Source organism: Dromaius novaehollandiae, chromosome 25 (genome assembly GCF_036370855.1).
Source record: "Dromaius novaehollandiae isolate bDroNov1 chromosome 25, bDroNov1.hap1, whole genome shotgun sequence".
NCBI lineage: Eukaryota > Metazoa > Chordata > Aves > Casuariiformes > Dromaiidae > Dromaius > Dromaius novaehollandiae.
In genome coordinates, this window is record NC_088122.1 from 4484601 (window position 1) to 4510033 (window position 25433).

Consider the following 25433-nt stretch of genomic DNA (forward strand, 5'->3'; position numbering starts at 1 on the left):
GGGCGGGGGCGGGGCGGGGCGGCCCGCGCATGCGCGGCACCGCCCGGAAGCGCCGCGGCGGCGGGGCCCGGTGGCATCGCCCCCGCGGGCCGGCGGCGCCGCCCGGCAGCGAGACCCCCCCCCCCTCCGCCCCCCGGCCCGGCCCGGCCCCTCCGCGAGCGGAGTCCCTCCGGGCCGCCCCTCCCGGCCGTCCCCCCGGTCTCCCCTCGGGTCTCCCCGCAGGCTCCGGGGCTTTCCCCTACTCCCAACCGCCCTCCGGGCCCCGAGCCCCCCACCTCCGGGCCCCTCTGCACCCCCCCCGGGCCCCTCTGCACCCCCCCGGGTCTCTCTGCAGCCCCCCCCAGCCGCACTTCAGCTCCCCCCCCCCCCGAGCCACTTTTCAGCCTCCCTCAGCCCCTCGCAGCCTCTCTGCAACCCCCCCCCCCCAGCCCCACTTCAGTCCATCCTCGGGCCCCTCTCCAGCCCCCCCCGCTTCTCCAGCCCCCCCAGCCCCCCCTTCATCCCCCCTTGGGCCCCTCTGCAGCCCCGCTGTCCCCCCTCCCCTTTGTCCCCAGCGCAGCGCGGCCGACGTGGGCCGGAGCGACGCCATGGAGAGCACCATGGATTTCCAGGCGGCCGCACTGGCGGCCCCCGATTTCGGCAGCGACGAAGCCCCGGAGCCACCGGCCATGGACACGGAGGAAGGGCCTCTGGCGCGGCCCGGCGCCCCCGAGCGCGGCATGGGCGACGGGCGGCCGGCGGGGCGCCCCTTCGTCGCCTCGCGCTCCAGCCACGGCTCCGGGCAGGACCTGCCTCTCCCTGAGGGTCGACAGCAGCGCCTGGGGCCTGTCTCGGGGCCTGCTTCAGCTTCGGATCTCGAAGGAGGTGGGGACGCGCAAGCTGAGCTTTGCCGGGATTTGGGAAGAGAAATGGAAGAGGAGGAGGTGACTGCAGGGCCGCAGGACGCTGTGGACTGGAAGCCGAGCGCGGGGAGTGCCTCCCGGGAGATGGGGCCCCCCCGAGCCCCAAGCAGCGGTGACCTGGCGGGCATGGAGCTGGACGAGGCGCCTGAGGCCGGCGCCTGCCCGGACAGGGCCGAGTGGGCCGAGGACGCGGAGGATGAGCCCTCGGAGATCCAGGGCCTGCTGGCCCAGCTCCAGACCCTCGACACCCACCTCTGCGACGACTCGCCCGCCTCGGAGCAGGTTCCGTTGCTCTCCTCGACCGCCGGCGCCGTCCCTCCGCTGGGCGAGCGGACCCCGCGGGGCTATGGAGAGTGCCGGGGCGAGTGCCGGCCCTGCCCGCTGCACGTGGCCACCGGCAGAGGCCTGGAGACGCGGCCCTGCTGCGCCCAGCACTCGGCCTGCTCCCGGCCTTGCCATGGCCTGCTCTTTGCCGAGGCCGATCGGGAGGACTTGCTGAGCCTCTTGCGCTATGAGGGGGGGCTGCCGGAGGCCAGCACCGAGACACCGCTGGCCCGCTCCGACGTCCTGGCGGGGACCAACCTGGAGATGCTGCAGGCTCAAGAGGACCTGGCCACTCTGGATGCACCTGAAGTGCCGGGGAGGCCGGGGAGCCCGGAGGAAGGACGTTCTGGTGGCTGGTATTACGGAGAGGGGCTCTGCGAGGTCGACTCCACCTGCGTGGACAACCAGGACAGCTCCCCCGAGCCAGCGTGGGTGGCCCTGTCCCCTGCTCCTGCCCCGGAGGCAGAGCAGCCGCCCCGAGGCAGCATGGCTGTGAGTGCATTGCGCGCGGGCCGTGGCGGGGTGGCGGTGAGCCGGGAAGCGCCCCTTGGCTCTGCTCCCTTGTGGGGCATTGCATGGGACAGAGGGCAGCGAGTGTTGTCTTCTTGGGTCTTGCCTGCCCTTGCATCCCCTGGGGAACAGATCAGTGGGGCTGAATGGGCCCCCCCAGCCCCAGGACCCTCAGCCTTCGTTCTCCTGGTGCTCTGGGTTCCCCTCTGTCCCTGGGTGGCTGTGGAGTCTGGTCCTGCAGTGCCAAGGCTCGGCACCTTCCCCCAGACGGCCTGGCGGGAGGCTGTGAATGCCCGGGCTCCCATCCAGGCTCTCACCCACCCCCTTGTTGCTTTGCAGAGCAAGGAATCCCGCTCCTCCTGTCCAGCCTTCAAAGACGGTGAGTTGCTTCTCCGCTTGAGTAGCAAAAAGAACCGTGGAGTCCTGGCCCACCGACCCCCCTCTGACCATTAGTCTGGGGGGTGGCTGGTGTTCCAGGGTCCCAGCCAGGAAGGGAGCACCCAGCTCTGCACCCAGGCTGGAAAAGGGGCTCCTCTAGGGGCAGAGGAGTTATTGCCCTGTGGGGCAGGATGGGACTGCCAGCTCCAGGTGGCTGGTTCGGTCCCCAGTCTCTCTCTGCCAAGGCAGGGGCTCCCGGGATGCCCAAAGGGGATCTCAGGCTTGGAAGGGGAGCAGGAGGGATGTCAGGGTGTGCCTCAGGCTTGGCGAGGCAGCCCTGGGGTCGAGTTGGTCCCCTGGTGATGCGAGGAGCCCATCTCCCAAATGTGGAGCTGTTTTGTGTGTAGGGACACAGCTGATGGGCAGTAGGAGCTGGTACCCCAGTCCTTGGAGATGGGGGAGGGCATTTTCTACTGCTTAATCCCTCCTCATGTCTCAGTTCCAGGCCCCTGCGACCCAGAGGATCTGCTGGATGGTGTGATCTTTGGGGCAAAGTACCTGGGCTCCACACAGCTTGTCTCGGAGAGGAACCCCCCGACGAGTGTCCGCATGGCACAGGCCCAAGAGGCTGTGGACAGGATCAAGGTGAGGACGGCAGGGGCACATGATTGTCACCAGCCTGGCACAGCCTGGCCTGTCGTGGGCATCGGGCAGCATTCAGGGCTGGGGTCTGCAGGGAGGGTACTTCCCAGCTCTCTGCAGAACTGGAGCAGGGGCCCAGGAGTCCTGGCAGCAGTGGTAACCTTGCCTGGACACTTGACCCTGCAGGCACCGGAGGGGGAGTCCCAGCCGATGACAGAGGTGGACTTGTTTGTCTCCACACAGAGGATCAAGGTGCTCACAGCTGACACGCAGGTGAGTGGGAACACGGGTACCTGCATTGCTTCAGGTCTGCTGAAACCTCTCTATTGACCTTGGAATCCCATCTCTGTGCCCATGTGTGCCCACGCAGGTGGGGTCATGCCCAGGGATGGCCCGTGGGCAAGGGCAGGCAGCCAGGAGGAGATGTGTCGCTCTGCGGACATCCCATGCAGACGTGTTGTGTGTCCTTTGGCCCTCTTTGCACGGCTGCATGGGGCTTTTCATTCAAACTGCACCTTGTAGGCACAGCTGGGCTCCCAGGCTGAGCTCGGGGGAAGCTAGGCTTGAAATTTCTGTAGCAGTTTGCCTCAGGATTAATTTCTTCTTTATAGTAAGATGCAAAGGCTGTCTTGTCCCTTGGCAGCACGCAGAAATGCAGATGAGCCATCAGCTGAAGGAGCTGCTTGTGTCTTAACACAGACATGATTTCTCCTGAGAGTGTGCTGGGCATTTGGGTTGCCTACTGGCGGAGCCAGTATTTGAATCAGACTGAGCACAAACCCTTCCCTGTTTGCGAGGGTGCCTGGCTGGCTCTCAGGCTGCCCACAGTGCCTGTCAAGCCAGGAGGGCTGAACACCGCTCTGCCCTTGTCCCCTTGCCAGGAGGCCATGATGGATCACTCCCTGCAGACCATCTCCTACATCGCCGACATTGGCTCCCTTGTAGTGCTCATGGCACGCCGGAAACTGCCTCGGCGGGCGGAAGCCGCAGAGGAAAAGCGGCTCTACAAGATGATCTGCCACGTCTTCCACTCAGCTGACGTGAGGCCACACATAAGCCCCTCAGGAGGGGAGGGTGACGTTGGGGTCCTGGGTCCCATTCTGCTGTGGCAGTGTCGTGCTCTGGGTCTCTGCGGAGGCAGCTGGGCTGCCCTGTGCCAATGCTGCACCCAGGGGCTCCCGATGGGCACAAAGAGGGGGAAGGTGCCCTCTGTGGACACCCTCCCCACGTAGAGGGGCTCAGCTAGAGAGGGGGGATCTGTGTGGGGAGGGGCCCAGCCGGGTAGGGAAGGAGCTGGAGAGACCTTGGAGTTCCTGGGCTTTTTCCATGCTGGGCTCTGGCAGCTTGTGGGTCGAGTTTGGCCGTGGCACCGTGGTCCTGAGCCGTTGGCACAAACACCGTTCTCCTCCCCCAGGCCCAGATCATCGCTCAGGCCATCGGGCAGGCCTTTGGCGTGGCCTATCAGCGCTTTCTGGAGGCCAACAGCATCAACCCGAGCGAGCTGAGCCCTCGCCAGTACAGCCGTGCCCTCGAGGACCAGGAGCACTACAACGCGGAGCTGACCCACTTCTCCAGGCAGGAGAACTGCAAGGATGTAAGAGCTGCTTCAGAGGGGTGGGGACAGCATGGGAAAGCAGGACAGTGCCCGCCCGGTCCTCCCTGTCTCCCTGCATGGCTCTTTGAGCAATCGTGGTTGCTCCCCACAAAGCTGTCTGCATGGGGTGCCTGGAGGAGGACTGGGTCCCCGGGTTCCCCTTGCCCCATCCCAGCTGGCTCTGAGCCCAGGACACACGTGTGGGAGCTGGGACAGATGCCCAAGGCCCAGGCTCCCCACCCTGGTGACTGTGACCTGTCTGTGTCCTCCCAGGTCTGCATCCGGAAGCAAAAGGGGGAGATCCTGGGCATCGCCATCGTGGAGTCGGGCTGGGGCTCCATCCTGCCCACCGTGGTCATCGCCAACCTCATGCACGGGGGCCCCGCGGAGAAGTCAGGCGAGCTGAGCATTGGCGACCGCCTTATGTCCGTCAACGGGACGAGCCTGGTGGGGCTGCCCCTCCCCACGTGCCAGAGCATCATCCGGGTGAGCCAGGGCTGGGCCTGCAGGGCCCTCCTGCCTCCAGCGCTGGCCAGCTCGGAGTGCCCAGAGCCGCTGCGCTGGCCGGGCTGGTCGCCTTGGCAGGAGGGTGAGTGCTAGGCAGAGATGGGGACTGGTCTGAATGAGTCCGGGACTGTCTGTAATGTCGGGGTCCCCGCAAATTCTCCTGCGTTGGGAGGGAACGAGTGATGGGAGGCTGCGGGGGCGGAGGGTGCGGGATAGCAGAGGAGCGTGGGGGGCTGTACCCATCCTGTGAGCCCTGGTGGTCCCTGGTCTCTGTCCCTGGGAGGGAAGGATGTGACAAGGCAGTGATGAAGCTGGGGACTGAACTTGCTGCGCCAGGGTGTGGGCAGGGCCCTGCCTGGGGAGGGGGTTGGGGGAGGAAGCAGGGCTCTGCCGGGATGTGGCCGAGCATCCTGGCAGGACTCCCTTGCACATTCCACCTCCTGGGAAGGAGGGAGTTGAAAACAAGGGCCGTGTGGCCCGGGGGGGCAAAATGGAGCACCTTTGACTGGATTTATGAGTTCCTCTCTCTGAACTGAGCATGGTAGTGCCCTGGTGTGTGCCTCAGTTTCCCCACTGAAAACTGTACTAATCCTCAACCTATCAGCCCACCCCCTGTGAGCAACATGGCTGTTTTGCCCCTCCTTCTGCCTCCTGAATGGCTCCTCAGGCTTTGACGCTTGTCCTTCCTCTCTCTTAGGAGCTGAAGCACCAAACAGAGGTGACATTGAACATAGTGCACTGTCCCCCTGTCACCACGGCCGTCATCCGGCGCCCCGACTCCAAGTACCAGCTGGGCTTCTGCGTTGAGAACGGCGTGGTGAGTGCCTGGGGCAAAGGGGGCAGAGCCGGACCAGAATCGGGTTTAGTGGCCGGTCTGGCCGAGGGACACGGTCCTGGCTACGTCTGCACGGACGAGCCCGCAGCTCCTGTGCTCCCTGCCCCTGCCGTGGCTGAGTTTCACTGGGGCTGCGCTGGCACCGTGCTGTGCCGTGGCAAAGGGCCCGGGTAGCTCTCCTGCGGTGCTGGCGGTTGGATCTGGCTCCCTGGCACTCCTTAGCTGTTTGCGTTGGGGGTGGTGATTTTCTCTTTGTTTTGTTTGCGTGTCCTTAGTGACATTTGTCACTGTCCCAGCCACTCCCTGCTCTGGGCTCTGCAGTGACGGCAGTGGATAAGCCCAGGAAAGGCAGAGAAGAACGTTCTCGAGATCAGCAGACGAGAGGGCAGGTGGGAGCGGGAGACACCGCTGCATGGGGCACCGATAGATGCCAGCGGTGCGACTGGAGACGTGGTTATTCCAAAGACACGTGGGACCTGCTGCTATCCACAAGGATTAGACTTGTGGGCCAGGGGAGCTGAGCTGTGTGTGGGCTGGGGGGGCTGAAAACCTTCAGGCTGCCCTTGGCACACAGCTCAGCCCATCAGTTCAGTCACACCAATGCGAGGGGACGTCCCTGCTGTTGCTGAGCACCCTTGGGCTGGAAGAGATGGCAGCCGTGCCCAGAGCTCTTGCCAGGAGCCTGCCTGATGCAAGGGCCCATGGGGGTGGCTGGACACAGCCCTGGGATGTGGGAACAGCTTGGCTCTCATAGCACACCCTGCTCTGCAGATCTGCAGCCTGATGCGCGGGGGCATTGCGGAAAAAGGCGGCATCCGTGTGGGGCACCGCATCATCGAGATCAACGGGCAGAGCGTGGTGGCAACACCGCACGAGAAAATCATCCAGATCCTCACGCAGGCCGTCAGTGAGGTGAGCTGGGCCCAGGCTGGGTGGCAGCTGGGGCTCCTGTGCCACGGGTCAGGCTGCAGCTGCACCCTGTGCTCCCTGTGACTGCCGCCACGGCATCCAGGGACAGCTGGTGACGCTGAGGAGACCCCTCTCCGTGGTGGCAGGCAGGAGCACTCGTGCCTCAGTCCACGTTGCTCCCATGGGGGTGTTTGGGTTGGATCAGCCTGTCTGCCCAGCCTGCTGCTAGGGCGAGAGAAGTCCTGGCCTGCCCAAACCCAAACGTAGCAGGCCACGCTCAGGGCTTTGCCCCAGCACCCTCGGCTTTGGTGTGTCTCTTGGCTAATGTTTGTGTCTCTGCCTTAGGTCCACATCAAGACCATGCCGGCCTCCACGTACCGCTTGCTGACAGGGCAGGAGCAGCCCATCTTCCTCTGAGCCGCTGGCGGTGCCTGGTTTTCACTGTACGTGCCTGGGACCGGGCAGGAGTGAGCTGGGGGCTGCGAGGGCAGGACGTGCTCTGCCTCAGCACTGTCACTGGAGCCCTCGGGACCCAGCAGGAGACTTTGAGGGCGTGATGCCCAGCCTGAGCAGTGTTTGGGCATGGGCTGCCATGGTTTGGGCCCATGACCCTTCTCCTCCACCTCCGTTCACCCATCCCTGCTTCACGGTGCCTGTTCCACTGCTTCACGCAGTCCCTCGCCTTGGCCTGGTGCTGGCAGGAGGGGAGGGGACCCAGCAGGAAACGTTGCCCCATCCCCTCACCCCCCAGTAGTGCTTTTCACTCACCGATGGTGCCTTTCCCCGGAAAGGGACAGTGCTTGAGCACAGCTCCTGGGGCTCGTCCTGGCACAGCCCCAAGCAGCGCTACACCCTTTGCACCAGCGTGTGGCACGTGCTGGCACCGAGGGAGAGCTGGGAGCTCGCAAACTCAGCCTTAATTGCAGCAGGGCCCTTGGCACCTGCTTCTTGTCCCCGGCTTTGCCAGGGGCCTGTCGGGGTGCGTGGTCCCCGTTAGACCTGTTGTACTGAGCTGGGAAACTACCTCTGCCTCCCTGGGAGTGCCTTTAACCGCTCTGCACACAGCCTGGTGTCCCCCGGGCACTGGGTCCCAGCCCTCAGGGCTGTCCCTCCGCACAGCGAAAGGGAACGTGGTGCTGCCCAGCCCCGCTCTTGTCCTGGGTGGTGATGTGAGCCCCCCAGGCAGCCCTGGGCCCTGGCCCAGAAACGAGGGCTTCCTAGGGACACCCCTTTCATGAGTGGTTCCCTGGAGCCATTTGCCTGAGGCAGCGCTGATGTGACTTTGCCCGTGTGCTTGGTTGATGTAAAAATAAAAGTTTTGGGAGCTGTTGGAGGCTGCATTTCTGGGCAAGGAGCCCTGGCTGAGGTAGGGAGAAGCAGGTAGGCTGCCCAGGAGGAAGCTCAGCTCTTTGGGGGTTGCAGCCCCGTTTCTCTGTGATCCCAGGCATGTGCACAACCTCGCTGCCCCAAGCCTGATCCTGCCACGTGCCCTCAGCACCAGCCTGTCGTGCCCAGGCCCAGGCCCTGCAGCAGGCAGGGGCCTCACAGCCCCAAAGGCAGCATGGTTCCTAGCGAGGCCACTGTCTGTGGCCCTCTCCTGCACGCTGCCACCCAGCACACAAGGAAACAGCCTGTGCTAGTGAAAAACGTCCTCTTTATTTCAGCAGCTGAGGCAGAGCCATGGCTGAAAGGGGACAAAGGCACTTGGAGGTGCCGGTGGTAATCGGTGCAGCAGGACTAGGCCCAGCCCGGCCCGGTTGCAGGATGCCGCGTGGCACTGCCTGGGTTATAGCTCAAACAGGCACCAGTGGTGCGGGGCTGCGGCAAGGCTGCCCAGAGGGGCCTGGCTGCCCGGCGTGGCGCGTTCCTAGGCAAGCGCTGAGCCTGCCCTGCTACACATCTGTAGCTGGGCCCCACTCGTAGCCTTCATCCTCATCTGAGTCCTCCCGGGCCCGCGTGAACCTCTTCCTGACAGCATCGCGCTCGTATTCCCTAGGGTGAGAAACCGCCGTGATGCCTCTGCAGCCCGACTGGGATGGGGGGCAGACCCAGTCCCTGCAGTGCTGGGCAGAGCAGGACCCAACAGCTCCCTGGGCCCTTCCCCAGCTGCAGGTGCAGCTTTTGGGGCAGGACAGTGCCAGCCCCAGCAATGTCCCCTCCCCAGGTGCCACTAGTGATGCCATAGGGCCAACAGCTGTGTGTGCAGCAGATGAGTGTGGGGCTCAACCTGCGCTACATCCCGGGCAGGAGGGGCAGCGCGTTAACTCCCCGGCTGGTCCCAGCACGCAGGGTACCTGATGCTGTCATAGTGCTCTCTCCATTGGCCTTGGGGCTGGTGCTCTGTTGCCTGTTGAAGACAGGAGAGGCCTGGATTAGAGGTGAGCTGAGCTCTGGAGGGCCACAGCACTGAGCAGACAGGTTTTGTGCTCTAGCTTAGAGCTGGGCTGCTCTCCCCCATGGGAAAAGGGAGGAGAGGCACCAGAGCTGGGCATGGAGGCCTGGCTGTGCCCTGCAACAGGCAGAGGTGATGCTCATGCTCCTGCCTGGGCCACAGTGGGCTAGAAATCAGCCTCCATAGCAGAGCTCTGTGCCGCCCAATGGTCCCTCATACCGGAATAGGAGGATCCGCCTGCTCCGTCAGGCTATGGCTTGGGTATGTCTCCACTGGCTCGGAGGAGCGGGCTAGTGCAGGCTGGTCATAGTCATCCTCTGCCTCGCCGTCGGTGTAGGGGCCTGTCTCGCCATCGGTGTCGTCGTAGTCGCTGTTGGCGTGGCTGTCGCAGCTCAGGTAGCCTGAGGTTGCTGTACTTGACGGGTTCAGCAGGTCCAGGTTGTCCTCCACCGCCACATCCACCTGCAGGGTGGGAATGAGAAGAAACCAGGACCTTGGGCACAGAGGGGATGGACACTGCCCCACACAGGCTCCCCAGCAGCTCCCTGATGCCATTAGCTGCCCAGCCTGCAACCATGTGAGGCTGAGCCTTGCCACAGAGACCCCACATCCACGTACCTGCTCCTCCGCCGTCCATACGGGCTGGCTCTGCTGCGTCCTGATGATGTCCTTGAGCGTCTGGTACCAAGCGTTGCTGCTGCCGCTGAGGCTGATGGTGGCAGTGAAGAGGTGGCTGCAGTATTTCTTCATCTTTTTGGCCTGGGCGTAGAGGCGCCGGGAGCTCTTCTTGGAGTCAGGTGCCAGCCACTGGCGCATGGCCTTGATGCCCTGGCGGCTCTCAGGCTCGCAAAACACCACCACGGGGTAGTACTGCACGTAGTTGAGGCGCTCCACAGCTGAGGGTGTGATGTCCAGCAGCGCATGCTTGTCCTGGGGGCAGGGGACCAGCGTTCAGCCCCACCGTGGACAGGGACAGGGATGGAAGCAGGGTTCCCTAGGGGTCCCCCCCACCCCAGCCCATCCAGCTCCCAGAACACAGCAAAGGTCTCCAAGGCTCTCACCTTTTCTGCAATCTGCCGCACCGAGTCCAACTTGATGACCTTAGACGATCCCCCATCTCGGGGCACGCTCGCTGTGGGATAAGGAGATGTGGTGGGAGGGGCTGGGGGAGATGTGAGATCCCCAGTGGCCCCGGGCTGGGTCTGGCCATGCCCAGTCCCAAGGATGTGTCCATCCATCAAGATGTCTGGAGTCTGGCTCATAGCATGAGATGTGAGGAGAGGGAAAACGAGCCCAGGAGGGTGTTGGGGTGTCATGGGGAGGCAATGAGGAAAGATCGGGACAGAGCCGTGGGTAAAGAAGCACCCGCAGGTGGTGACATTGAGGCTCCTGCCTCTGAATAGGAGTCACCCTGTGGTGGGGGGCACTTACCAGCAATCTCAAACAGTTGGGGCGACTCCGTGCTCAGCTTCTGCATGGCAATGTCTGTGATGGGGCCCAGAATCACCACCGGACGCTTGAAACTGGCTGTGGAGAGAAGACAGGCTGGCTTGGGGAGGCTGGGGGCGAGGGCAGAGCTTGCAGAACCCAGGCACCCAGGCCTCCACCCTGCGGTGCCCATGGGACTGCGGCTCGCTCCCACTCCTGCCAGGTGAGCGGAGCCCACTAGCACCTGCAGTACTCACACCACCGGGAGATGAGGGCAGAGGCACTGGTGCCTTGGAGCAGCACCCACCTTCCTTCAGGACCACCCTCTCATAGGGGGGGTAGCGGCCCTGCTTCGTGAGGGCAGACAGGTCCTCCCGGCTCTTCCGCAGCATCTTCCTGGCTCCCCGCAGACCCCGCAGCTTCCAAAACTCAGCGCGTGCTCCGGAGGGATTGGCACCAGACGTGGCTTTCAGCACTGACTCCAGGCTGGCGATCTGCTCGGCCCTGGGGTGGGAGAGGGCTCAGGACCCAGAGCCTCCAGATTTACCCCTGCTGCATTTCTCTGAGCCCCAGGGAGTGGAGCGGGAAGATTGGGGTCCTGGCCTTGCCAGCGGCCAGATGAGGCTGTGCCAGCCTCTTCTCCCCTGTGGACTGGACAACCAGAGCATCAACTGCCCCATCCCCTTCTGGGTACTGAGAAGGGATTTCACCAACTCATGCTTCCAGCTGCTGCCCTGCACCTTCGTGGGACCATCATCCATGTCCCTGCCCATCACTGAGGAGCTTCTGTTCAGCCCAGGGCCATTCCTGGCTCCTTCCCTACCTGCTCTGATTGGGGATGATGCCCTTGTCCAGCTCCTGCAGGTCCCTGCCCATGCGCACGGCCAGCCAGTTCCCCAGCTTGCCCCGGTACATGGTGTCCAGCACGTGGAAGACCTCGCCACGGACGAAGCTGAGCCCCGAGGGCACGTCCTTCTCGAAGTCAAAGTGTGTCCGGATGTAGAACGAGTCACCCACATTGGATGAGATCATCTTCCTGTAAACTGGAGCCCAAGGTGAGAGTTACCATTAGGGGAAGCGGTGTCTGGGAAGGAATCTGGGGATGCTGGAGGGATTTGGGTAGGGGCTGAGGTGGCCAGGAGCCTCCACAGCAGCCCTTGCTGCAAGGAGGGTGTTGGAGGCACTGTTTCCTCCCAGTCATGCTGGGAACAGCAGAACTCGACCCCCCAGCACAGACTGGCTGCTCCAGGCTGAGCCATGGCTGCCAGAAAGCCCTAAGCTCCAGGACCCCAGGGCACAAACAGCCCCCGGATGGTCTGATCCCCTCCCATCACCTCTCAGGAGGAAGAGGAGGGTGTAGAGAAGAAGGACCATATTGCAGGGCAGAAAGAACCCTGGGGAGTTCAGCAGGTCTGATGCTTGCTCAGAAGAGACGGAAGACAGAGAGACCCAGGCTCAGTCACTCACTGTCCTGCTTGCTCTGGGTTTGCAGGGTGACGTCCTCGCCCGGTGGCAGGCTCATGAGGTACTGCACGGCCTCCTCGCGGGTCAGGTTCTGGAAACGAGTGTCATTCACCTGCCACGGAGGAAAGCGCTCAGACAGCGGGACGGGTGGAGCACGTCCTGGGCAGGGGTCCTGGGGATGGCAGTGCCCAGGGCACCCCCAGCGCAGCGTAGGAGAGGGGGACCTGGGAACTGCTCCCATGTCACCCTGCCACAGAGGGTGTCACCCTGCTGCTGGTCCCTGTCACTCAAGCTGGCTGCCCCTGGCAAGGACAGGATGCTTTGGGCACACGTAGGGCCAGGTTAGGTGGCACCCGGACCTCACTGGGTGTTAGCATGGTGCCAGGGACAGGACTGTCCCCTTGGGCAGTGCCCAAAAGTCTAGCCAGCTTGTACAGGCTGCAGGGACCAGTGATGACCTAAAACGATGCCCGCCAGGAGAAATCCAAACCACAGAGGGGTATCGGAGCCAAGAGGGGTGGGGTAGGTCCATACTGGGCAGCCTGGGTGCAGCAGTGTTCAGACCCCTCCCCAGTCCCAGGTACCTGCAGGATCTGGTCCCCTTCTTGGATGCCCTGGCTGTCAGCCGGGCTCCCCTCTTGCACGCCCGACACAAAGATGCCCACGTCATTCCCACCAGCCAGCCGCAGCCCGATGCTCTTGGCCTTCACAAAGCTCACAACCCTGGAGTCGGGGCTGTACCTGCCGCAGGGAAGGCCACGGTCAGCCAAGCAGCAACACAGTGGGGCACCAGCTCTCCAGCCCCAGCCCTGCACCAGAGCAGGTCCCTGTCTCCCCATCCCTTCCCCACCACCTTTCACAGGGACGTACCCATCCTTGTAGGAGGCTCGGGCAGTGGGGCTGGTGTAGGGGTGGCCATCCTCCTCCACGGCTTTCAGCACATCTGCGGTGAAAGAGGGTTGGTCACAGTTGGAAAGAGGAGGTGGCAGTGGCTGCACCGCTCCCCAGGCAGCCGAGGAGTGGGGAGACCTAGCCCGGCTTTGCCAGGTGTGTTTGGAGAGTGGAGATCCTCAGCTCCCACACGGCCTGATCAGAGCTCACTTACCAGGGCCTGGAGCATCATCCATGTTCGTGTCAGCCGCAGGGTCCCTTTTCGTCCGTCTCCTCTCTCTGGAACAAAGTCAGGGCAGCATTAGGTGGATCATGGAGCTGGGCGGTGGCTCAGCACGGACAGGCTGTGCCTGCAGTGCCAAGCAGGCAGTAGAGACAGCAGGGCAAGTTGGTGCCCAGCAGCTCCAGCTTCTGCTGGGGACCGAAATGCAGTCCCACTTCCAGCATGAGCCACCTCCGGACACCAGCAGAATGGAGGAGAACCAGCCCCTCCAGACTGGCAGAAAGCGTGGGGGGACCTGGTGATCATGGGGACATAGAGGGGCAGGGACACAGAGGGCCTTACAGTGGTGAATTCATCCTGGCAGCAGCTGGAAGTCGTGGGGAGCTCTCGGGGGATGGTGGATGGGACAGTTCAGAGCCGATGTCAGAGATGTCTGCAGCAACGAGGCACACATTAGTGATGATCTAGTACCCTGTGCTGTGTACTGGGCCCTGGCCCTATCACTGTGTCCTCTTACCATCCATCCGGGAGCTGTCACTGTGGCTGTCTGTCACGTCAGGGATGTTGACCAGGAACTGCCGGTGGTCCCGGAGGACAAGCAGGGTCAGGATCCCCTCCGTCCGCTCAATGAGTTTCTGGGTATCAGCCAGAGACATGTTCTCACTGGACACCCCATTGATCTGGAGAGGGAAGAGTGGGACGTGTGAGGGTGCTCGCTTATGGGAAAGCTGCCTCCAGCTGCGGCAGCCCTTGGGAATAACCCTACCGGTACAGGAGCCACCATGGGGGATCCCCCGACTGCAGCTTCCCAGGTCCCGTCTCTGCCCCTCCGGCCCTGGCTCCTGGCCCCAGCTCCCACGGCTTTGCCTGTTGGGCTCTGTGTCCTCATTCCTGGCTGCCTCCCAGAGAGGCCTCATCCACGTGCAAACAGGAAACAAATTAGCAAGGCCAATCAATGCCCACCTTTAGCTACATGGCATCGCATGGAGACAGGGGCTGCAGAGACCGGCTCGGATGCTATTTAAAGCTCAGTTTTACTTTAACCTTTGCTCAGCGCTGTTTTCCCCATGCACTGAACTAGCGCCAGTGAGAATCAGGCCCACATGGGTTGTGGGACTGTGATCCCCCTGAGCTGCTGCAAGCTTTTTCTGTTGGACTGTGCCAGAGTGAAATCCCTGCTGTTTGCCCCAGGGCCCTTTCAGTCCTCGTTCCCACACGGCCACAGGATTGCCTGGCCCATCCAGGCAAACTAAATATCTCCAGCCCTCTATTTTATCCTCTCCAAATACCTTTCATCTAGTCACAGTCCTGACATACCCTGAACATCTGAGCTCCTCTTGTCAACTGTTCCCCCAGCGGGGACACCCCCATGCAGCAAGGAGACCCATGTGCCGTGGGGACAGTGGGGCGGGTGGGATCCCACTGTGGGCAGCGGGACGAGCAGCCATCCCCAGTTGAACACCACGGGGCTGCCTCAACCAACCAGCCTTGGCATCGTGGGGAGCTGGTTCTCAAGAGGCCCCACACAGTCCCAGATGGTGGTTGGACCCATGCTGCACCAGGGAGATGGGGCAGGATGCGGGCACCAGATGGAGATGTCTCCATGCAAGCTGGCATCCCTTGCAGCCAGCCGAGAAAAGCAGGCTTTTGGCTCATCCCCTCCTTCACAGCTGGGCTGCTCTTCCCAGTGGCTCTACAGAGACGCTAGCCAGGGACAAGGCAGCTGAACAGGGAGAGATGAATCCCCCGGCAAATGCTGTGCATCCCCTTGGGACCCTGTACCTTCAGGATGAGATCTCCCTCCTGCAGGGAGCTGTGCTTTGCCGCCAGCCCGCTTTCAGATATATGCTTGATGAAGAGCTGACTTCCCAGCTTCAGGCCGTATTCTGCACCAGAGAGAGTCCATGACAGCTCCTGCTGGGGCATTAGCAAGCCCCAAAGCCGAGCTCTGACATCCCTAGACTGAGGTCAGGTGGGTGCAGTGCACCCAGCACCCCGCATGGCGAGCATTGCCCCCACCCTGCATGCCAGACACTGGGCACAACCCCGCCATCGCCTCCTGTCCCCCCATGGACACACAGGCCATGACTCAGGTGACAAGAGCCAGGGACAGAGGGAAAGGTAAGGCCCTACCTTCATTCTGCCTCTGCTTCACCAGGACCGACGTGACAGGCTTCATCAGCACATCCTGGCGCGGCAGCCGCTTGAACCCAGACACCAGGGCCAGCCCATTGGTGTCCCCTTCGTGGCCAAAGCCATTCGTGGAGCGGTGCCTGCTGTAGCCCCCCCGATCTGAGCCACTGTCAGGGCTCTGCCTCCAGTGGCTGCTGTCCTGGCTTCGCCTCCGGCTCCGGGATGCCGATTTCTGGTGGCGACGGTCATGCCGGTAGTGCCCAGAGCTCCTCTCGCTGGATGAGTCCCCGTCATAGCCCTGGTTGTGGTCCAGGTCATCCCGGGAGTGGTGCCTGCTGCCGGCACGCAAGGCTGGCTCATCGCCATGAGACTCGTATTCCTCGTCCGAGTCGTAGCGCCGGCGCGCAGCGGGGGACACAGAGCTGCCCCTCGCGGGCTCGCTGCCCTTGCTCCTGGGGAGCTGAATTTTCTTGGGTCTCTTTAGCGTCTGCAGGTGGAAAAGGAGAAGGGCAGCTGGTAAACAAAGCTGTCTCTGCCAGGAGACATTTCTGCAGCTACTTCCAAGCCTGGGACAGAAATCAATGCCAAGAGGGAACAGAGCGATGTCCTAATCTGCACAGGAGGAGAACCAGCCCTGGGACTCACATAGCCCATCTCTGTGGGCGCAGGCACGGACCACCCCATGCTTCCAGGGTGAGGGGCCATGGCCAGACCAGGGAACGGGGTTCCCGTCATGCCAAGATTTTCCTCTCTACAGGTGCAAAACCCCCCATTTTGGGGCTGTTCTCCAAATAACCAGTGTTAATCACCCCTAACATGACCCAACGGTGGAGCTGCTCAAACAGGCACCCCAAAGACGTGCCAGGACGTGGGAGAAGAGCATGGGTCCACGGCCACCCTGGCATTGAGGGGAGCAAGCGATGCCCCAAGAGGAGCAGGGCTTTGCCTAGAGGCATCACCCACCCCGCAAACAGCTGGGGTGACATGGAGCCACCTCAACCACACACGGCTCAGTGGCAGCATGGCCAGGGACAGGCACGGAGCAGGCTCGTGTGCCCAGGGTTGACATCTGACCCTGTCCCGCTGCAGGGCACACTCACGACGTTGGCGATCTTGCCACAGGTTTTAAGCGTCTGGATGGCGAAGGAGGAAGAGACATTCTCCATGGAAAGGCCATTCACCATCACGATGTGATCCTTCAGCCTGGAAGGGAAAACGCAGCCGTGGCTTTGCCCCCGTCGCAGCCCCCACCTTGAGGGGCTGATGGGGACAGCAAAGGCAGGTTTTGCCCCAGTGGGACCCCAGCTCTTTGTCCCGGTGTCCCTGCATCGCCGTGCACTCACTGGAGCTGTCCTGCCGCTGGTCCCCCAGGCACCACATCCGAAACGAACACCGCCGTGTCCCCAGTCGTCCTGCTGGGACGGTCTCGGCCTCCTGAGACAGCGAAGCCGAAGCCTCGCTGAGGGTCCTAGTGCGGACGGACAGAGATGTGTTAGACAGAGCCAGATCTGGGCTCCCTCCAGTGCTGATGGCAGAGCTGGACAGGGGGATGCTGCCCACGCCACGGCCCTATAGCACACCCATCTCTCCCCACCGCAGCACCCAGGGTGCCCACAGGGTCTGGGGCAGCAAGGCTAATGGCCAGGCACCCCACACGCAGAGGGACAGGGGACATCGCTATGTGACTACAACCCCTGGCTGCAGCCAGCACCCTGGGGATAAGCCCTGCTGCCCACTCCCATCATAACACAACCACCTTGGGGAGCCGCGGGCCAGGAGCCATGGGGTGCACCCCCCACCCCGCCCCAGCCCCACTACCCCACGGCCACCCCGGGGACGCCCTCACCTTGCTCAGCGTCACTGTGTGCTGCTCCCAGATCACCATCTCCTCCATGGCTGCAACCTGTTAACACAGACGAGGGAGGGTGACCGCTGAGGCCAGCCAGCGCTTTGTCCCCAGCCCAAGGGCGTAGACCAGCTCCTGTCCCTCTCTGTGGCCATGGGCACGAGGCCCTTCCTTGATCCCGCTTCACACTGCAATGAAGAGCTGAGCCACGTGCTCAGCAGGAGCCACGGCACAGGCACGGGGGATTGGGAGGGTGAAGGTGGACAGAGCACCTGGAGGTGCCCAGACACCCACCAAGGGCCCACCAGAACCTGCAGCGATGTTACACCAGGGCTAACCCCACGTGGGAGCTGGCTCCAAAACCCTGAATTGACTCTGTGCAACACAAAATCCCTCCATCAACAAGGGCTGGGGACATCCATCCCTGTCCCCTTGGCCTGAGGAGGTCTGTCCACAGAGGGACAGGTTTTTTGCAGTGTGAGCGGGTCAACAGTGGGGCACCTGAGGTTCCCTTCGCCATGCCTGGTGCTGCCCACCCTCACCATCCTCCTGGAAAGGTCTGTGCAAACTCGAAGAAAGAAGCAGGATCCCTGAGTTGGGCTGGAGGAAATCCCCTGCCAAGCCTCAGAGATGCTTGTCTCACCCTCGAACTTGGGCAAAGATCTTGAGCGAGTTAAAGCTCCAGAGGGCAAGGAAGCGCGAGCCCGAGCGGGGCGGTGACCTACACAAGGTACATTTTACAGCCTCTATCACAAGGGTCGTCTGGGTACAGAAAAACACGAACCGTGAGGGCCGGCTGATGTTGTGCTGGGTCATCTTCAGCCCTACAGCCGCCCAGCCCCGGCCCCGGGACGCGGTAGGTCCCCAACAGCAGGAAAAGGGGCTCAGAGCAACCCGCGACTGCAGAGCAGGGCCGACGGGAGGGGAAGGGAAGGAGCCGATAGCAGGGACCCGGGAAGGGTCTGGGATCTGGAGATCCCAGGTGAAGCCATGAAGTCGACTCTCCACAGGGAAGGGGAAGTGAACGGGCTCAGCGCGATGCCACCGCCACCTCCAGGTCCTCCCCCCGCTCTGACCGCGCGGGGAGGTGGCCAGACGGGGAGGACGGCACCGTGCCAACGGCCGGGCGGCACCACGGCCCCCGCTGCTCGCCTGCCCGCGGCGTGGGGGCTCTGCCGGACCGTTCCCCACTGCTGGAGGGAGGTGGGAAGACCCCAAAAGCCGAGCTGCCCCATGGAAAGGGGGTTTCAGCGCATGCAAGAGACCCCCACAGCAGCACGAGCTGCTGGGTGCCAACAGAGCAAGCGGCGGGAGACCCCAACAGCCCCTGGCACCGGCCACGGAGGAGAGGGGGGCCCCGGGGGCAGCTGCGGATCGCCCCGCAGCCCCGGGGGGCTCAGCCCCTTCCCGCTGCCGCATCCAGACCCCGCGGCCGGCGCGGGACCCCTCAGCACCGCGGCAAAGCCTTTCACGCCCAACGCGACGGGGGGCCCTGCAGCGACCCGGCACCAACCTGGGGGCCTCGGCCGGCCCGGCACGCAGCAAAGCCCCCGCGAGGAGGGCGCGGGGCCGGGGCACCCACCCCGGCGCCGGGGAAGGCAACGCACCTGGAACCGCACGGTCATATCGCGGGGCGCCCCGGGCCCCAGCGGCGCGGGGCTGGGCCCCTTCGGTGGCGGCGGTGGTGGCTTTGTCTGGCGCCTGGCTCAGGGGCTTCCTCCCCGCAGCGGCGGCCTACCTGCCGGCCCGCCTCCGGGCCAGCCCCACCTCCCGCGACGCACCTCGCCACGGCCGGGCCTCGGCCCCCGGCTGCCTCCCTGCCTCGGTTTCCCTCGCCGGCAGCAGCTCCCGGCGCGGGGGGCTCGTCCCCGCCGCCACGGCTCGCCCGGGGCACCCCGAGGCCGGCCGCAGGGGCAGGAGGTGACCGGTGCCGGGGCGCAGCGCGGCAGCCCCTCGGCAGCGCCGGGAGCCGAGGCCGGCGAGCCCCGGGGGCGGTGCTGCCCGGTGCCGCAGCAGGCGAGCAAACAGGCCCCGGAAACAAACCTTCCAGCTGCGCTTACAAACAAGGCGGCGAGCGCGGAGGGCAGAGTCCGGCCCGGCACGCCGCTCGGCATCACAAGCCGCCGGAGCCGGCCGGAGCGCCCGCCCTGCTGCTGCCCACCGTGGGGCCAGAGCAGCCCCCCGATTCGGCACCTCTGGGGATGTATGAGAACAAGGCTGGCACGGGGAGCCCAAAGCACCCTCAGGGAAAGGCACTGGGTCTGACAGCAGATTGTGACCAGCGCCAAGAAGTGTGAGACCCCACCGTGGAGGTGGGGCGGTTTTCTGCCAGATCAGTGAGCTGAACCGGCTGGTCCTGTCGCAGCACCGCTTATGGGGTCCCTGGACACCCAAGGGCCGCAAAGCAGGAGCAGGTCCGAGCAGACCCTGGCCACAGGACGCCCAGCACAGGGTGACGGGGCTGGGCCTCGTCTGCCGGGCGCAGCACAGCCCCATTCCCATACGGCCGCTCACCAGCACCACGTGCCAGCCCCGAACCAGCTCCCGCTGCGATCCCATCACCGGGGCATCACAAATCGGCGCACGCACCCGTTCCCGCTGCCTCCCGGGGCTCTGCGCGCCCCTCGCTGCGGCTGGCGAGGATGGCGGTGGTCCCGGGGTGAAGGACGGCCGAGGACAGCGCTGGGACAGCCGGCAGCTCCCGTCTCACCCCAGCCGGAGCAGGCAGCGCCCGTCGGTCCTGCCCCGGGTTTCACTTGGGGCCACGGCGCGGGGCCTGGCCCCAGCCAAAGGCTGCGGCCGGCAGCCGGAGAAGCCGGCTTGGCCGGTTTCCCGACAGAAACCAGCCTGCGCCGCAACGGCCCCGCCGGGAGAGGCAGGATCTGGGCCGTGCTGATCGCGGCCTGGCCTGGCTCGCCGGGCGCACCGCGTCTCCGGCCACAGCCCGTGCCGCCCCGCGCGCACGCCGTGGCCGGCACCTCCCGCTGCTCGAGGGCCGACCGAGCCCCCCGCCGTGCCAGGGCGAGTCCTCCCACCGCGGGGCCTTGACTCGGGGCCCTGCCCGGCCCGGGGCGATGCCGCCAGCGATGCAGCCTTGCCCGCCGGCACTCCCCAAGGTGCAGCATCGCTATGTGGTAAGTGACATGCCAGCACCCAGGTGACAAGAGTGTTTATTGCAGAGGGACGCAGGCAGCCCTGCCCCACGGCGATGCCGACCACACGTACCCCCTCCCCAAGCCCCACGAAGGGGGGCCTTGGCCGCAGGGACTAAGCGGGTTCGACAGCGAGCGCTGCCCGCGTCTCGGCTCAGCCAGTTCTGCCGCGAGGGAAACTGCTCGTCCCCCACGCGGTCCCAGCCACGCAGGAACGGAGCCCCCGGTCTAACAGTCCCCCAACATCTCCAAGCCACCCACAAGCTGGTCCTGACCTCCCCCGGGGCCTCCCCACCCTGGGAAGGGCTCCCGGGAAGGTCTGACCCGGCTGGGGTGGAAATCAGCAGGGCAGAGGCCAGGCGAGCCAGGCGGCTGACAGACACCGCTCCTCTTCAATGTCACCCCAACAAGGGCTCTGCTCCGAGCCCTGCTCAGGTCCCCCGGGCCAGCCCTGAGGGTCTGCTCGGTCCCTGCAAGGGGGGCAGGACGCCAGGAGGGTCCCAGAGCCACCCCGTCCCTCCCAGAGCCACGGCCACCTCCCCGGGGGACAACAGGGCCGGCTCCCCGTCCCGGTCTGCGAACGGGGGCAGGCAGGGCCCGGGGGACAGGGCAGGCACTCACCGAGTCGCGGCTCAGCCCCTCCGGGATCGGGATCGGACCAGGAAGGAGCCGAGCTCCTGGGCTGGTGGCAGCGGTGTCACTCCAGGGCGCCTCGCGTAACCCTTTGCGGGCCAGACGCTGCCTGCCGGGAGGGACAGGGCAGGAGGAAAGGAGTCACCGGGCAGCTTCACAGGCGTGGAGAGAGTCACGGGTGACTGTCCCCGTCCCCGCCAGCGCCGGCAGCTCAGCCACGTCCGCTCGCTCCCCCTGAGGCCGGGCAGCGCTGCCCCAGCCCCTCTCGGCCCGTGCGGGGGGGCTGCACAGGACACTGGCGGTGGCAGAGCCAGGGGTGCAGTGGCTCCTTCCCCCACCCTGGCCTGGCCCTCTCGAAGGCCACCCGGACACCCCAAATGCCCAGACCCTCGCGGTGGCAGCACCAGGTCCTGGCAGTCGCTGGGGACCAAATGGCTCCACCAGGCCCCCCAAGAGGGGGATGGGACCAGTTGGGGGGGGGACAGGGCTAGTGACCGGCTGGCAGCTCACCTGGGACACCCAGTCCTGGGGGGCCGTGGGGAAGAAGTGACCATTCCCCCCCGATGATGGCTGTCATCACCCTCATTCCCCCTTCCCCTTCACTCCGCCCTCCCCCACCTCGGTACCGGCCCAAAGCCATCCCTCTCTCCGCTGGGTCGGTTCGGCGCAGGTTTGGCGGCTGCGGTCAGCCCCCCGCCTCGGCTCGAGGTCCGGCCTGCCGCTTCTGGCCATGGTCTGTGTCGAGAGCCCGGAGGGTCATCAAAGCCCCGCGCAGGGGTGCCGTGGGGGGACCAGCTCCTCCTGAACCCCCCAGCGACCAGCCTCCATCCCGGAGCCGGAGACATGGACACGGCCCTGTTCAGGTCCCGATGTCACCACCGCTCGTCAGATCAGCACAAAACGGCTCCTTCTTTCAGAAGCACCGCGCAAACGCCGAGGAGGACGGAGCCGCTCCAGCCCAGCCGGGTGCTGCTCCCCAGACCCGGGCGAGGGAGCGCACACATCCCAGCCTCCTCATCCTCCTTGTCCGCGTCCCAGCCTCCTCATCCTCCTTGTCCGCGTCCCAGCCTCCTCATCCTCCTCATCCTCCTCGTCCATGCCACAGGGCATCTGCAGGGGACGCGGCCAGGAGCAGCTCCGGGCCCCGGGCAGGACGGTGACGCTGCAGCCTGCTGCGCTCCCTCATTAACGTCCATCCACCCTCATTAATGTCCGTCCCCACCTCGCCCGGCTGCGTTAGGTGCTGTCCTGGGAATGTGCTTTAACGCCAAGCTCTTTCCCACTCGGGCTGCTCCCGGGCAGGGCAGGGCCCGGCGCAGGACATGGCTCCCGTGTTTTGTCCCCATCTCCCGGGGGACACCCACCCCCAGGCCAACCTGTGTCATGGGCGTTAGGGGACCCCCGCAGACCCCAGCCACGGCCCTCGGGGTACCACGGGGTTTGCTGCAGACGGGGACACGACTGTTTTAAAGCAGACGGTGACAACGTCCCTGTCCCCCAGGGCAAAGGGGGCAGAGCCGCCATCAGACGCGCTCCCCGCCGGGACTCCCGAAGCCTGTGACAGGGACGTGCTGCTCCCCGGGCCCCTCCGTGTCCCCCCCGGGTCCAGGGGGCCGCTCCTGCCTCCGCGGGCACCGGGGCCCCCGCGGACCCGAGGCTCCGCCGCTAGGTGGTGCCCGGAGCCTCCGCCGGTCGCACGGGGCGGCGGGTGGGAGGCACCGGGGCGGGTCCTGCCCCCCCTCCGCCACCACCGTGCCCCGCCCCGCGCGCTGCCATGGTAACCGGCAGGCTCCGCCCCCCCGGGAGGCCCGCGGCTCTATGGTGTCTCCTGCCCCCTAGAGGGGACAGAGGAAGGCCGCTCTCTCCCCCGCTCGCTGACTCGCGAGGCCCCGTTTCTCTCTGCGCGCTGCCCAGTCACAAGGGTCTCCCCCGCCGGCGTGCCGTGCCCCCCGCACCCCATCCCGCCGGTTATGGCGACACCCAGCCCCTACGCCGCGACAAATTCCGACGGAAACCTCTCCCCGCCACTTCCGCCGTCCGCCGCGCTCTCCTTCCGCCTCTGCGGTGCGCTGGGGTGTGTCTAGGCGCGGTACCTCCCGCGCTCTATGGTATCTGCGGCCCGGCGCCGTTCCCAGTCTCCTCAGCGGCGGCGGCTGGTGGCGGCCGGAGCCGGGGAGCGAGCGCGGCGGCCGGGCGCGGGCCTGCGCCGCCTGCCCCTTCGCGGCGGCCATGGAGCTGGAGGTGCCGGAGGAGGCGGAGGGCTCGGCCGTGGCGGGCGCTGGTGCCATCACCCCGGAGGCCGGCGTGGGGGGACTGGACACGGCAGGAGGTAAACGGGCCGCGGGGCCGCCCGGCGGGGGGGCTGGGGAAGCGCCGCCCGGGCTCGGCGCCGCCCGGCTGGGCCCCGGCGTGTCACCCCCCCGCCCCTCCGGTGTGTCGTCGGCCCCCGGGGCCTGGGAGCCGAGCCTGGCCGGGCCCCCACGGATCGTCCCCCTCCCCGCCTCCGGCCCGGGGTGGCAGTGTGTGTCCCCCCCAGTCCCCTTGGCGCGTGGTGGCAGTGCCCGTTTCCCCCCCCCCCCCCCCCCGGTCCCCTTGGTCCCTCCGGCCCGGGGCGGCAGTGCTGCCCCCCCCCGGCCCAGGGTGGCAGTGCCCCCCCGGGACTCCCCTCAAGGTGGTCTAAGGCCAGGGCTGCCTTGTGCTGGCCCCCGGGGCGGGGGGGGCCATCCTGGGGTCCCGCAAGTGGCCCTGCCCGGGGGGGCCGCCGGTCCCACGTCCTGTGGCTGCCTGCGGGGCGTGTGGCAGGGCAGGGGTCAGGGCTGTCCCCCGCACCGGGGCCGGTGCTCGCTGGGGCGGGACGGCTGTGACCCCCTCGGCGTCCCCTGCGGCCTGCCTGCTCGCCCGGGTCTCTTCGGGAAAGGTAGCGCCGAGGGCTCCAGGGCTCCTCCGCGCCCCCACCCCGGTGCTGGCTCCCACCCGCTGCCCAGGTCTGCCAGCAGCCCTGCGACACTGGGAGCTGGTTACCCCAGCGCTGGAGCACCCACTGCCTTCCCAAGGTCGGGGGGAGCTGGTTACCCCAGCGCTGGAGCACCCACTGCCTTCCCAAGGTCGGGGGGGGGCGCATCACGGGTGCCCCCCTCAAAGCTGCCTTTCCACAGGGAGCGTGTTTTGGCTCGTTCCTTGGCTGCTCCCGTTTCGAGGGCGAGCCCGGGGGGTGGTGGCTACCCCGGGGCGCATAGAGGATGTTGCTCCCCTGCTCTGGCACCTGCAGAAGTTGAGGAGCCCGAGCCAGCGCTCCCTCCCGCGAGGCCCCCCCAGCCCCGGGGGCCCCCCCAGCAGCACCGAGGTGGCATCGCTGCCGCGTCGGGCTCCGTCTCAGCAGCGGCGAGATCGGGAAGGCCATTTTTAACAGAGCACAAGCGAACGAACAAGCCCGAAAACAAGCTTAATGATATATATTGCTGGCAGTATTAACAAAAGGATTTGGGTTTCTCGGCTGGCAAGATCGGATTTGTGGGGCTGTGCGAGTGCACCTGCCTCTGCCTTTGCTGGCTAATTTATAGTTCATTAACAACCTCCAAATTGCTAGCTTTGGGTTCGTGCATGATGGCACGGCTCTGCTCTGTTGTTAGGCTGACAAGTTTCATTGTGGGCCTAATTCAAAGCTCCCAAGCACCTGTCTGAGCGTGAAGTTTATTCCGAGCATTTCACCAGATCGCTGGGGTTTGATTGTGTTGTGACAGCACTCTCGTTGTCTGTGGGGCTTTAAATTAGAATCATTAGATCTTCGAAAACCCGGCAAATTACAGTGGAAACCGTGATTATTTCAGAGATGTCATCTGCTGCCTTTGGGGGGGCCGGATGTAACCTATAATTTCTTTGAAAGGTGCTGAGATTTAGACGAGCGGCAAGCTGTCCCCGGGCTTTCTGGTTCAGTTCCTCGGTGCTGCAAGGAAAATGGAGGGGACAGCTGCATCCGGCTGGCTTTTCCCGAGGCCGCTCGCGGCTCCCCCACCCGCCGCTCAGCCCTCTTTTTCGGGAGCGTGCTCCGAGCACGGTGCTGCACGGCCGGCAGACTTCCAATTTGCAGTGCCGAGGGAAGGGAGTGGGAAAGAGAGCTGCTCGCCAATGAGCAATTAAAATATTGTTTCTTCTTGTGATTTCTTTGTTACCTTTCTGGTTTTGTGGGAGTCGAGGGTTGTTGTTTGGTGCTCGGGACAAAATAAGGTGGCTGTGGAGACTGTTGCTCAGGCGGGCTTTAAACAATGAGTGTGTGTTTTTCTTCACGCTGCAAGTAAATCCAGATTTGGGAAACCTGTAGGCTGTCTTACCTTGCATGGATAGTAAAAAGATGAAACTGAGCCAATAATCTCGCTGCTGCTTTGATTTTTTTTTGAGTCAAGTTGCTCACTCCTCGCTTACGTAGCGTCCGAATTGTGTCACTCGGCCCCAGCCGCGCTTGCAACTGGAGCTCCCAGGAGGGCTGGGGACAGCGTGGAAGACAACTAATGAGTATTTTCTGAACGAAAACAAAACCAGATGTGACTGGAGGTGTTCCTTGGTGAATTGTGCGTGAAGGCACGGCCGCAGCTCCATGGGGAGGTCTGTGCTGCGGTCTGGAGGTCAGGACTGCCTCCTGACAGAGCACGTTCATGTGCTCCACAGTCTTCATC

General features: G+C 64.8%; 3 protein-coding genes across 12 annotated transcripts in view; 2 read left to right on the top strand and 1 right to left on the bottom strand.

Moving 5' to 3' along the window:
• Positions 1-35: 35 nt before the first annotated feature.
• APBA3 (amyloid beta precursor protein binding family A member 3) lies at positions 36-7930 on the top strand. 2 transcript variants are annotated; one of them, XM_026105454.2, is made up of 10 exons: positions 41-1718; positions 2076-2115; positions 2614-2759; positions 2943-3029; positions 3638-3796; positions 4171-4350; positions 4624-4836; positions 5555-5674; positions 6464-6604; positions 6947-7930. In XM_026105454.2, the coding sequence occupies exons 1-10, from the start codon at positions 588-590 to the stop codon at positions 7016-7018; spliced, it is 2289 nt and encodes a 762-aa protein (XP_025961239.2). In that variant the 5' UTR covers positions 41-587; the 3' UTR covers positions 7019-7930. The 2 variants fall into 2 exon arrangements, with proteins under 2 accessions (XP_064353711.1, XP_025961239.2); XM_064497641.1 differs by lacking the exon at positions 6947-7930 and having other exon boundaries at positions 36-1718; positions 4624-4939.
• Positions 7931-8238: 308 nt separating this feature from the next.
• On the bottom strand, positions 8239-20979 carry TJP3 (tight junction protein 3). Of its 4 annotated transcripts, none has more exons than XM_026105385.2 (20): positions 20752-20979; positions 16979-17035; positions 16476-16600; positions 16233-16335; positions 15133-15619; positions 14782-14885; positions 13517-13679; positions 13342-13432; positions 12991-13055; positions 12756-12828; positions 12470-12626; positions 11889-11997; positions 11245-11464; positions 10729-10925; positions 10425-10520; positions 10055-10125; positions 9612-9923; positions 9213-9455; positions 8896-8948; positions 8239-8593 (listed from the first exon to the last, which is right to left on the bottom strand). In XM_026105385.2, exons 2-20 carry the CDS (start codon positions 17024-17026, stop codon positions 8494-8496), a joined length of 2817 nt encoding a protein of 938 aa, XP_025961170.1. In that variant the 5' UTR covers positions 17027-17035; positions 20752-20979; the 3' UTR covers positions 8239-8493. The 4 variants fall into 4 exon arrangements, with proteins under 4 accessions (XP_025961170.1, XP_025961168.1, XP_025961167.1 ...); XM_026105383.2 differs by lacking the exon at positions 20752-20979 and adding an exon at positions 19568-19654; XM_026105382.2 differs by lacking the exon at positions 20752-20979 and adding an exon at positions 18586-18918.
• Positions 20980-22789: 1810 nt separating this feature from the next.
• Positions 22790-25433, top strand: part of PIP5K1C (phosphatidylinositol-4-phosphate 5-kinase type 1 gamma) — a 51134-nt gene continuing 48490 nt past the window's right edge. For 5 of the 6 annotated variants that reach the window (XM_064497607.1, XM_064497612.1, XM_064497608.1 and 2 more), the window contains exon 1: positions 22791-23092. In XM_064497607.1, the coding sequence (XP_064353677.1) occupies positions 22993-23092 (100 nt within the window). In that variant the 5' untranslated portion in view covers positions 22791-22992. Of the gene's footprint in view, positions 23093-25433 lie in introns of all 6 variants that reach the window. The other variant, XM_064497609.1, reaches the window with a different exon arrangement.